General features: G+C 42.8%; 1 protein-coding gene across 1 annotated transcript in view; it reads right to left on the bottom strand.

Moving 5' to 3' along the window:
* Positions 1–1,988: 1,988 nt before the first annotated feature.
* The window catches only part of NFATC2 (nuclear factor of activated T cells 2), a 59,949-nt gene continuing 49,020 nt past the window's right edge, over positions 1,989–12,917 (bottom strand). The window contains exons 7-10 of the mRNA XM_059827415.1: positions 6,102–6,157; positions 5,043–5,169; positions 2,796–3,491; positions 1,989–2,170 (exon numbers count right to left, since the gene is read on the bottom strand). Of these exons, the coding sequence (XP_059683398.1) occupies positions 1,989–2,170; positions 2,796–3,491; positions 5,043–5,169; positions 6,102–6,157 (1,061 nt within the window). The remainder of the gene's footprint in view (positions 2,171–2,795; positions 3,492–5,042; positions 5,170–6,101; positions 6,158–12,917) is intronic.

The following is a 12,917-nucleotide window of genomic DNA, read 5'->3' as shown; positions in this document are numbered from 1 at the left end:
GTCACACATGGCAAAACCCACCTGAGAAGATAAGTAAATACATGCCATCACCTGCCTTAAGGTCCGTGCTGGTTTGGCTACACTGTTGGTGCTATTCAACCTCGAGAGCTTACAGCTTTGTGAACCAGCTCTTATCTTTACAAGGCAGGAGGTAAAGAGAGGTTAAGTGTGCTAAGTCCCCAGTATTATGTGCCCTGTGGAGTAGTGAAGGCTCTGAGCAAAGAACAAACCATGGTCTCAGGAAGAAGAACAAATACTCTTTTTTTTTACAGCAGGGAAGATAAGAAAATAATGAAGGATCCTGTCAGCAGTGGCAGGAGAAAGCTGGAAGAGGGAAAGAGAAATAACAACTGTGTTAGCTGTAAGATGTTCTTCTCTGGTCACTTCCAGGAGAGCTCAAAGACTGGGACAGCATACCCGCTCTGAGAGGCAACAGCTTCAGGAATGAGGAACCAACAGAGCGGGGCTTCTCTCAGGTCACTCAAGAAGTTTGTGGCAAAGCTCAGAATAGAAGCAAAGTCCAGAATACCAAGGCTGCGTATTAAACATGAAGGCAGAGGACAAGAGTTGACAAGAGGAGGTCACAACCATAGAACGGGACGAAAGCTGGATTGTCAGCAGAAATACGGAGGAAGAAGAACAAAGAAGAGGGAGGAGGAAGATGGGGGAAGGGAAGAAGAGCGAAGGGAAGCGAGAGACACCGAAACAGTGATTGCCTAAGAGTCTGTGCATCAGTGGCAGTGCAGCGCACTCATGCCAAGCCTGGCTGGGGAACCATCATCTCGGTATCTATCTGTGAAAAATCACAGCAAGACCTAACAGCTTACTTTATCTCAGAAGAGCTTTCTGGATAAAAGGGATTTGAGGGTAAAGCTTCCATAATCCTTTGGGTTTGCTTTCTTTTAATACTATAAAGCACAAAAATAAACTTTCTAGTCAGGAAAAATATGGCTTTTGTTATGTTCTGAGTCACTTTTCCCCAGCAGCAAACAAAGTGGCTTTTCAATTCAAGTCCTGAGTATTTCCGAATGAAATGTTTTGCAAAGTCCTAAGTAAATCACAATTCTCCAAGTCACACTTCTAACCAATGTAAACTCACTGAGGTCAGTAAAGAGACTGCACGGGACCGATCTCGCCTGGCCTGAATTGGGTGGCATAATTGATAAATTAATCTCTAGTTGAAATCAATTCAGGATGATCCAGTCAGTCAAGCAGAAGCCTGGAATTTCATTACTAACTTGCTGCTATTCTGCCTAATGGCTCCTCTTAGCACGGAGATCAAGCACATCCCTTGTGAGCTACGCTATAGTTATATGTTACTGGCCTGATTCAAAACCCAGTGAAATTAATTTTGCAGTCCATTTTGGGAGTTCATTTAAGTGAACTTTGGCTTGATTCTGAAGTTTGCTAGCTTTAACTTCAAGATTCCTTCTTTTTTATTTCTTTTACAAGGTTTGTACCAAGTATTTTTAGAAACATAGAAGAATCTCTCAGCTTCTTATAGTAAAAGTATCTTAAAACACAGTGTTCAATTTTATTATTAGAAGAACTATCTTGCCTTGTTATCATGCCCCATTCCCTGAATGGCAAGTGGATTTTACTTAGCTATTTTCTTGCAGATCCAGCAAATCTCTGAAATCAAATTCACTGTTAAAACCCAATTCAACACTCCTCTTCAGACAAGGGCACCTGTAAAACCTCTCCAGATTTTACTGTGGTGGCACCAAAGCTATATCAACCACATTTCAAACACAGACTAATGGAAAAAAACATCCAAACTCTAATCTGCCCACAAAAGCAGCAATGAAGACTGTACATGATACAGCCACAGAGCACTCAGTACCTAAGTCGAAGAAAATAAAACTTCCATGGGCACAATTTCACAACTCTAGGTGAGATCAAGCCATGCATGCCATTGCCCAGACTGAGAGGACAGCAGCAGTGAATATATATGAAAATCAGGTCTGTACTTCATGCATAAGAACACCCTATATTTGCAGCAATATATCCAGCAACCTCACTTTGCTCCCACTAAAATCAATGTCGGTTTTGCTACTGGCCTTTATGATTGCAGCGTCCAGCTGCACTATTAACTCTGCACTGATTTCCTCCTGCAAGGAACATACTTTAATAAAAGAATCAATCAACCAGATTGCCAATAGCTGCCTACCTAAGAATAAGCAGGATATGTTCAAAGAAAGCTTTACTCTAACTTATGTTCATTCCTAAAGGCTAAATCTGCTGGGCTCACAACAAAGAAACAGCATTGTTTTACTTATCAATGTCCTACTGTTCATCCAGAACATCTGCAATAGTTTTGCCTGCAGCACTACCCCATTCATTACAGGCCTTGATAGACTGTTCAATGGGCTTTTTTTTTGGTACAAAATGTACAAAAGCATTTTACAAAGTGGACTTTGCCCTGATATGAATAATAAAAAAATAATTTAAAAGTGCATTTTGTTTCAGATTCTCCATTTTCCAAACTAACCCTTGGCAAATGGAAACAAAATGGCAACAGCTTGAAACCTGACAGCTCACACCATGGCACGAAGCAAGACAGAGGGTTTCTGCAGAACACTATGTTTTTTGCTCGGTTGCCAAAGTGCATTGCCATCTACCAAAAATGCAGTTGATGAAAGACCAAAATGCAGCATGAGCAAACAGCAAATATCCACACAAATCAAAAGAAGGCCACGCTGGTTTTGTGCAGAGGAACAGGTGGGATTTATATGTCCTAAACTTCCTCTCTCCCTCCAACAAACCAACCCATACAAGAGAAGAGCGGTGCTTACCGTCATCCAGATATGCTTGGTCCAGATTCTGTTCCTGTTTAATAGTGACTCCAGCTGGTAACACTTCTTTCTGGTCGCTAACCGGTGGTCCATTTTTTGCTGCTCGCTGGCCTGAGGCTGTCTGCTGCTGAATCACGGTAGGATATGAACTTGGACTTAACCTTTGTGCTTGGCTGACCTGGGGCTGGCTGGATCTTGCAACATTGGACGTAAAATTTTCACAGCACATGATGTGCTGAAATTCTTGGTGACTTCCACACCTCAGCTGCTGGTTGGTTGGAGAATAGTGAATCACTGGAGAAGACTGCTGGTTGCCTGGAGAGTGGTGGAGCACTGCTGAAGCTTGGCCTGGAGACCCAGCGTGCACCAGCACTGACCTATGGGCATCTGAAATAGCAACCGGTGTAGCCATCAAATTGGATTGCTGGTAGCCCAGTTGGCTCGGGCTAAGGCTCTTGCTTCTTTGGTATATTACAGCGGCTGGATTCTGCTGATGGTATCGAGAATCAGGAGAAGAAAGGCCTGAGCGCAACTGCTGGCAAGGAGCCATAGTGGCCACAAGACAGGAAGGGGATTCGGTGACCATTGTATGCTGTGAATAGTAAGGCTGTGTTACTGTTCCCAGACCACTGTGTACTGTATTGCAGATTAAGGCTGGATCATAGTCATCAATGGGCTCTGTTTTGATTGATGGTACTAGAATAAAGCATGCAAAGGACATTATTCGTAACAAGCTGATGAGAAACAGAGAGGTTTTCCTTGAAGTAATATGAGATTTAAGCCGTTTACAAGATTTGCATGTGCGAGCTCCTATCTCGCAGGCACTGAGTTTAATAAATCACATACATGCAATCATGGCAGAGTGTCACTTGAAAGCACTCTATACTAAGATGTTCTTTAAAATCTTTAATGATCTGTTTAACCAGGAATTTCTGAAAATTGAAAAAATCAATACTTTAGCTTATTCTGGAACATAAGCAAAATAAGAAGCCATAGATAGGTGTTTCTTGTAGTACTTCCATCTCAAAGGAAGACTGAATAACTAGAAATCCTATGACATATACAACTCCTCTTTTTCTGTCAAACATTTAACTAGTGACCAAAGGCACAGTTGAACTATTTTAGGGCTTTCTTTTCAGTTCCTTTGCTACATGTAACTTCCCCAGTACTGAGAGCTGACGATCTTTTCTGACACCATCACTTAAAAGACCATGATTTTAGTGAGAGTTGTGGGAATCTTGGTGTGGATAAATGATAGCCCTCTACAGACAAATTCTCACATTTCTAATACTTTTTTTGTCAAATCTTCCCCAAAACTCAGTACAGAAATACCATACAATGGAAATCATATAATGGTCATGCAGCTGGTTATTTTTTCCTTCTCTGAAGTGGTCTGTTTTAGGGATCACATTGAGATAGTGTTGTACTTCTCAATAGTATTCCATAACAGAACAATTCAGCAACTATACGAAACCTTCGCATTGGTGATATCCTATACAGTTCATAAATTCATGGAGAGGACCAGAGACTTTTGGCCTGGAGGAGACCAAAATAAGAATCAGAATGAATGTTTGCCCATCCTTAGAAAACAGTCAAATTAAGACATCATTTTGAAGCTTGCAAAAAATCTGGTACTGTTATTTTATGCTTTCTGGTTTCCACAAACACAATACTCTGATGTTCTCACAATATTTTTCTCCCAGCCAAAGCTCAGAAATTCTGGGAATCTCATTAGTAATCCTATTGCATTTACTGTGACATGGCTCACCAATTCCCAAGAGGAAGAACATCAGAAAAGCATTCCTATTTTTCTCAACCAGCCTCATTCTGAAGAATATACATTGCTCGTCTTCCTCCATACCAAGCCCTTGTTACTTTCCCAGATCTGATGTTATCTCACTGTCATACACGTCAGCTGGGGAAGGCAATGCTCATGGTTTTCACAGGGTCACATCATGTCACAGACAGAGTCTGCTCCCACTGAGGCTGTTGGCAAACTTCCATCAAGTGAATGGGACAGCATCAGCCCATTGCCAAGATAACTGTCCCCTTAAATTTATGGGAAATTCCTGATCATAAATCACATGCATCCTTTAAACCAAACAGTTGTTGAGTACTTAGCTGCACTCAGCTGAATTAAATTAGTAAAATTTAGATCCTCAAATAATGGCTAGAAAACAACATAGCAGAAAATAAAACCTTGCTCATGAGAACTAGGCAACAACTTGCTCTGTCCTTGAGAATTACCTGGGTGATAGGTAAAATGCTGGGGTTGGCTTCTTTTTCTTTTCCCATTGATGACGTAAAAATTCACCTTCACAGCTGTGCGAATGTGCTTGTTACGGTACTCTGGTACTTCTACAAAAAGCATGCTCTGAAACAACGGAAGGTGACAATACAGAATTAGTAACTGAGACTGGCCACAGATTCTTGGGTGCATCTCCCCTGTTACGTGTCCAGGCGTAAAGGAAGAGAAGTCTTCCTATTCATCCCTATAAAGAAGGCTATGAAAAGAAGAAAGGAAAAAAAGGGCAGATGGTGGAAGGCTAGAAGATTTTTGGTACTAGGAAGCTGGTTTCCTTGTACTGTGTTCTCTCTGGTACATGATGTTGTCGTGAACTTGGAGAAAGAAGTCTCAGCTACAAATAAAACACACAGAATGGTGACAAATGCAGAAGCACTGTTAATCACACTGTGCTTGATAAACAAGTATGTATTGCAGAATTCCCTCTTTTTGTTGGAATAAACTTGATTATTCTATAGGCTTTTTACTTATACACAGCCGGCTCCCACTTCCATGGAAACTAACAGTGAGTCTCCAGTTCTCCTGCGCAAGGGCAGGCATGGCCCATGGCAATGTAAGTGCTAGCTCCTACATGGACTGAACAACTACAGTAAGGTCCCATTAAGCAAAGTGAACAAAGAGGCTCATTCCCTTGAAAGATCAATGTTCATTTTAAATACTATAGTACAAATCCTGTCCTGCAAAGTACAGAGCACCCAAGACTTCCATACAGGCGAAAGGAAGTCAGGACAGCCAGCATCCTGCAAAGGACTGGGCTGATACAATAGAGTCTTCTGCAAGAACACAAAATCTAGCAGTTATTCAATTTGCTGTGGGTTACTGCTAAATGAATAGTTTCTTTTTGCAACACATTTACTGCTGAAGCATTTGACATTTGCTCATCACAGCAGTAAGATAGCTGCTCTTTCTGCTTTTGAGACACTCTTTGAAAACTATCCCTTCAATACAACTTGCTGTCTGAGAAGCCCAAGAAGAGGACATCCAATGTTTGGCATACTTACAGGCTGGCTCTTATCTTTGTCCACTGTTGCCTCCATTTCCCAGATCTGCTGCCCATCTAGAAGAATATCACAATATTAACCTCACTGTATTTTTTTTAAATCATAAAGCTTGACTTAAAAAAAGGAGACAAATTAAGGGCATCAAGTTAGCAGAGCTCTCAAAATGGACTTAATTTCAAGTGCCTTCCCAGTCCTAAGCAAAAACAACAGCATTTAATTTAAACACATCATTGAACACTTCTCTCGCCAGGAAAAGGCTTACATACGTATTAAAATTAAATGTTTAAGTAGAAATTAGCCGAACAGAAGAATTAAATATTTAGCACAGGTGCAACATCTGCTTTTTACCAGACTTGATTTCAGCCAGCCTGACTGATGGAGGGCACCAGAAGGTCAGATAACTCATTAATGGTCCCATTCTGTCAGCAGCTCAGCAAACTTTCTGCTGTTTTAATTAAGCTAAGATCACATGGCTCCCCACCAGTGTGGTAAGTGGTGGAATGGCCAAGGAGGTGGAGGAAGGACTAGCTAAAAATCCAGCTCTCATACGGGGTGCACAGAGATGGAAGCAAGCAAACTGAGCCACTTCAGGACTGAGTTGTAGAGGTGCTGCACAGTGAAACTGGCAGATGCTCTGAATTCTCACGGGAGCATAGTTTTTTCTAGCAGCAGTTCAACAGGGACAGATTCTTACCGTAATTGGGAAACCATCTATATAGGGTGCTCGATTTCTGTTACGCATGCCCTCTTACTATTTATACTCGTTTCTTATATGTGCAATATGAAAGCTCAGCACATGATATCTAGCAATACATCGCCTCTCATCAAGGAACAAGCCCAACACCTCCGACTGGATCTGCATCTCCGCGCTGCCACCCCTGCGGGCTGTGAGGGAGCGTCACCGGCAGCCTGTCTAAAGTCACTGTAAAGCACCCAATATTCACCGTACTCAGTGTAAGCCACCTCAGTGCGTGCGCAACAGCCTCTACCTCTGAGCACTGGGAGTCTTTCTGCTCTTAATTACATCCATGCAGCTCGTCTCCATTCTGAGTTACACAAAATTGTATTTATAGAGGAAAATAAAATTTGATCCCTGTGTATGGCATACCATCAAAGTAACCTCCATGCTATAAGAATACATCAGTAGTGACAGGACATTTGTACACAGACTGGGTGCTTCATCTGGCTACAAGTATTTCTTAAATCTACTGTCGCCCACACTTCCCAGAAACATCTTTTAGCAATGCCTTCCTTATTACTTCTTTTTTTCTTTAGATTTTAATCTCTACCCCTTTGATTTTTATATTCCGCTGGGCCTTTTAGCCAAGCAATTTGCAGAAGAAAAATACCGATGGGAAAAAAAATTGCCTCATACCTTTCTGAAAGCTTGATTTTAAAATGAATAGGGGACACGTACCCAAACGAACAGACCCGACTTGAAATACTGCAGCCGCAGGGCTGGTGTTTGCTTTAGAGAAGGGGAGGCAGCTCCGGGGCGCATTTCTGCGGGGTTCCCCAGCCTGTATGCCCAGGTCTGGCAGGACAGGGGTGGAAGTCTCCTAAGAACAGTCCTTCTCACAGGACTTTTTATTTTTCCCAATTCTTGGAAATTCTGCAAGAGCTGCTTTTGTCCTCTGTTATTTAAGTACTTCTGCTTCTGGCAAAAAGGGAAATGAAAGAGTATTTTTAAATGCATTTTGCATTTTTTTCTGTTGTTTTCCTCTTTGTTCTCCGCTCCGTGCAGACAATGAGCTGACAGATGTGCTCGGCTCTCCGGGCAGCCTCTCCCGGAGAGCAACTCGAGCTGCTGCTCCGCGTCCGGGCCGCAGCCCCAGGGAGGGCCCTGCCTGCCCCCGCTCCCTGTCCTCCCCGCCTGGGGGTCCCTCCCAGCGTGCCCGCCGCACCAGGCAGGACCTCACCTCCCCTGCACCTCAGACACCTCTGCCATGTTGTGGCCCCTAAACACGCACGAGGGAGAGAAGGGTTTACCCTGAGTCCATCGCCAACAGCATGCCCCTTCCTCCCTCAGGCGAGGCCGGCTCCCCAGGGCGTTTCGGCAGCGTGCCTGGCTTGTGGTGGGGCAGGAGTGGGCACGCAGCGCTGGCTGGGCCTCCTCAGCCCCGCTCCCCGCGCCCTCCCGCTGCGGAAGGTGGAGGTAACCGAGGAATAGCTGGAAGTTTGGAAGAGCTGGAAGTTTGGCTCTGTCCATCGTTTACCTGTGAGGAAGAGCCTCCCATGGGGAGAGAGAGCCCAGGCCTCCAAACACCTCATGCCACTATTGGCACGGCATACTGGTGCAAGGAGAAAATGCTAAAAAATTCTGACTTTTTTCTTTTTCTTTTAAGTGTTTCAAGTTCCCCCACAGTGAGTCAGTTGTCTTTTCTATGCTAACGCGTGGATTAGTGCCGGACTGGGACTGCCGGAGCGGAGACGGCCTAAGCAAGCTGTGTAATTAGAGCCGGCAAGGCTCTCGCCCGATTTGCTGTTTAGCCCTCACGTCCCAAAGGACCACTGTGCAAAGGAATGGAAAATATTCCATTATTTAACAATAAGCGTACGCTTTGGCCACTGCTCTGGACTGTTGCAGGTTGAATCTATACCCCTATTAATGCAGCTAACGCTTCCCCCCTAGTTGAAACAGTAAACATCTCGGGGAAGGAAGAAGCCAGCAAATACCGGGGGGTTAAGCCAGCAAATACCAAATGCATTGTCTGATGACAAGGAGGCAGTAAATACTTAATGGGGAGATTCCTCTCTAGGTGATCTTTGTGAAAAGAAGCCATCATAGTATGTGTTAAGGAACCTCCCCACACCCCCCAAAAAACCCCAGAAGATAATTTTTTATAGTTCTCTGATGAAAAGAGGAGGGAAAAGGAAACAACAAAATACGTCATAAAATAAGAGCTCTGATAGAGAAACACATCAGGAACTGTCTAAGCAATGCAGTATGAAGATGTCCTGACAACAAGGACAGCCAAGCAGGAATATTTGACATTGGTTTTGCTCCAGGCAGAATGTTTTCATCTTTGTTTCTGTACTACTAAATTCAAACAGTCTGTGCAGATATACCAGCAGTAGCTTCACAAAGAAGGTAGAAATCAAAAGGATTTGTTGGTCCAAAATGCATAAAATAAAGGAGAAACGGGCCTCCAAGTCATCTGCCGTATTCAAGAGGCCTGTGAAGCATATGCAACCACAACCACAGTGGATTTGATTTAGTAACCGAGCCACTGAAACTGCACTAAAAGCTAATGAAGCCAACCATAAAAATCAAATGATGTTTAGGCTGAGTCCAAAGTCTGTGGGGATTAAGAGTAAGAACAAGAATAAGCCCAACCAAAAAAAGAAATAAACATATTTGGGGTTATCATTCTAATGATGATAGATGCTTCTGTTTGGATATATTCATGCTCATGGCAGCTAAACAGGTTTCTAACAAATCTGTCAGCAGCAGCAATCCCTGTTCTTTAAGCACTGTTGAATATAACCACCCTGCAGCTCACTCCCTGACCTTTATGCTTAAATATGATGTGGCTCCATCTGTCTCACTGCTTCACTTTTATAGTTGCGAATGTACAAACTTTAGTTCGAGACAATCAATATTTGCTTTTCCTTTAACCCCTCTGGATACGCACATTACGGTGAGCTTTTGGCAGAAGGATGAGGGAGGCTGTGAATAAAAGGAAAAATACAACTGCATTCAGAAACCTCTCTCTACTTAAACCTATCCTTTTTGCTGGTAATGAAAAGAAATCTTTTGATTATGTACACTCAGAGAGTTAATGGAGAGCAGGAGGACTAAACTGAGAAGTCTAAGGCCCATCTGTAGGACAATTTTAGCAAATTTTGATCAGGGAAAACTTGCACCAAACTGTCAACACATTTATCATCTTTAGAATGTGCATAAATGAGAATTTTTTTAGAAGGAGATTGAAGTGGATGTTTGAAGAAAGTCATCAGCAAAAATGAGATTTTTATTGTAAGGATGTGCTAAAAATCATAATGTGGATATGATGGTAGAGCACAGCCCCTAATATAAAACATGCGTTACAACCTGGGTACTCAGAAGTAGGCCCTTTCCTCCAGTGCCAGTGTTGCAACCCAGGTGGTGCCTAAACACTACGGATACATTATGCTTTGAGCAGAAGGTTGGGCTTAAAGATCTCCCGAGGTCCCTTCTGGCCTTAATTACCCTGTAATTCTGTCATGCCTCAAACGGGACAAATGACTGCTCCTCTCCCTGCTTGCAAACCGAGATTAAGCCCCATCTTGACTAGTAACTTTATCTAAAGTCTACAAGTATGGAGAGCTGTTTATTGCATATAATTAAACCTACTTCAACAATGGAGAGGTAAGAAAACTGCAAAAGAGCAACAGCATCTTTTTTGCTGAAGATCTGTAAGAGCGTGAGCGCACAGATGCAGATGGCGTGTGCTCTGCAAGTCGCAGTCAGTGCTGGGCTGTCCCAATAGCGATACGCGCCAGCCAGCGCACTGCAAGGATGTCCTAGTATGTGCGTGGATCACACTGGAGCTAGGTGCCAGGTCCATGTGTGTGGTGTGTCTCAAATTCTACCTCCACAATGGGGAATTCAATCCGCACCTCTGAAAAGAGCAGTAATTCCACTGAAGATGATAAAATATTTTTGGATTTAGACCCTGAGGTCTTACCAGCCATGGCTGCTTCATGCAGTATTTTTACTGTTGTGGTTCCCTGCTCATTTAATGGTTTGTCTTAGTTGGCAAGTCTTTAACACCACAGGTCAGTGAAATGTTTAGGAAATAGAGGTTTTTGTGCTGCTTCAGGGCTATGAGACTTAGCATTAAACCCTGATGAGAGATCTGATTGTGTCAGCACTCTTTGGAGGAATGAATGAGTTGTTGGAAGAAAGTAATTCTACCCTCTCTAACTCAAACTGTGATCATACCAAAAGTCTTGCTTCAAACTTTGGGGAAAATCAAAACGTCAGTCTGCATTAGGAACATTTTGGGTGATTCTCTGCAGCCCCTTATAGGGCTTTTTTTAATTAGCCAATTAAAGGTTTTCTGAACCAGTTACAGCCTTTACACATTATTCGCGATCCCTTACTCATGACTTTGGGGTCAGTAACTAGCAGAGAAACAAACTTACTGCTTTATTTGAACAAGCATGACTGATGGACTGAGAGGTTCAGGAAGTTTTCTTTGCAGTTTTCTCCAGTTGAAGACTAAGTATACTATTGTGCTGATTCTGTATGTGATTCTGTGTCTGCATGTGATTTTATGCTTGAAAATGTACATTGCTTTTCAGTCAAGCATTACACAAATTACTTAATGAACAACCTGTTACCTTTCTCCCAGGCAGCAAACCATGCTAGTTCCCCAAAGAATCTGAGCCTGGTATCTCGTGGGACAGCTGCCCCAACTACACATTTCTGCAGCGTTCCCTCTGAGCTTGCAATGAATTGTCCCTATTCACTGTGTTTCTTGGAAGGTCTTCCAAGAAAGCACAACGATTATCTCTGTCAGGTTTTATCAATAGATGACAGGCATCTCTGGAAAAGTCAAGGTTTTCTAGAGTCACCCCAAGAACAAAGTAAACAACAATGAATGCTTCCTAGCAGAACAGATACCACTTCTGGGATGCAGAAACCTTACAGGCAGGGGCACACTCACACAAAGTCTCTGCTGCTCTTTTTGGGGATGAATTCTGATTTCAGCTGGGAAGTTAGTTACTCTGCTTCATGTCAGTGCAAGGTTGCTCAGCAGCTGGTCCTAAGCAGTTGTCTCTTTCTAAGCTTTTACTTGAGAACAGTTTTCAAACTTTAGAGCAAACACAGCATGAATGAATTTACAACTCAGAAAAGTAGAGCTATTGAATTTTTCACTGAGCTTGATTTCCATGGATTTCTTTTTCTTTCTGAAGCAAGGCTGCCCACTGCAGTTAATGAAGCTCTGTTTATGATGAGCTGAGGCCAGTGCCTTCATTTCACTGAGGACATAAGTTTGAGTCACCAAGGCCAAAGATACAAGTCAAGGTCTGGGAGGTAAAAGGCCAATGGATTAGTCATCCGCCATCCAGCCCAGCCCCAAATCTGACATTTTGCACAGTGAGAGCAAGTCTAGAGGAGATTTCTCCCCATCTATTGTTGAGGAATTCAATTCCCACTAAAATAAAACAAAAACACAGTAGTTGAGTAGTGAAGCAGCAGGGGCAGTCTGTCATTGCAGAGCTCTTCCAAATGATTCCTTACGCCAATTCATCAAAATAGATTCATTGTTTTTTTAAGATTATACGTGTGTTTGTGTGTGTGTGTATAAATTATTAAACAAAAGCTCCTCTCAAAATAAAACCACTGGGAACCTCCATGTAATAAAATGAGTCACACCAGGATGCGATGACTAAGTGGGAGAATAGGGAATTCCACTCCCCATGCCAGCTTTCTGCATGATCAATTTTCTGTCAACAGGTGATGGGAGCTTGTCTCTCTGCCTTTTGTTTATTCCAAGAATTATTATTATTTTTTAATATTATCTTTAAACAAGTAAGATTCAAGGCTGAATAATCAGGACCAGGCATACTTCCACTAGGCGCCCCCATAGTAAACAGTGAGCCAGGGAATCCAGGCCAGTAGTGGCTGCCTGTGTTAATAAGGATTTACCAGCTGTAAAATTCCAAAATCTTGTGTCATACGGGGAAACCTTCCAAAACACTGGATTCCACCCTGTCTCGCTGAGTCTCTAACAGCTATGGCAACTCCGTTTCTGCAGCCACACTCTTTTGCATTTTTGTGTGTGTGATCCTTAGATTTTTTCCTGTTTTTCAGTGTTTTTCGGT

Source organism: Gavia stellata, chromosome 20, assembly GCF_030936135.1.
Source record: "Gavia stellata isolate bGavSte3 chromosome 20, bGavSte3.hap2, whole genome shotgun sequence".
Taxonomy (NCBI): Eukaryota; Metazoa; Chordata; class Aves; order Gaviiformes; family Gaviidae; genus Gavia; species Gavia stellata.
The sequence above is the reverse complement of the archived record's forward strand: the minus strand, read 5'-3'. Positions and strand labels throughout refer to the sequence as shown.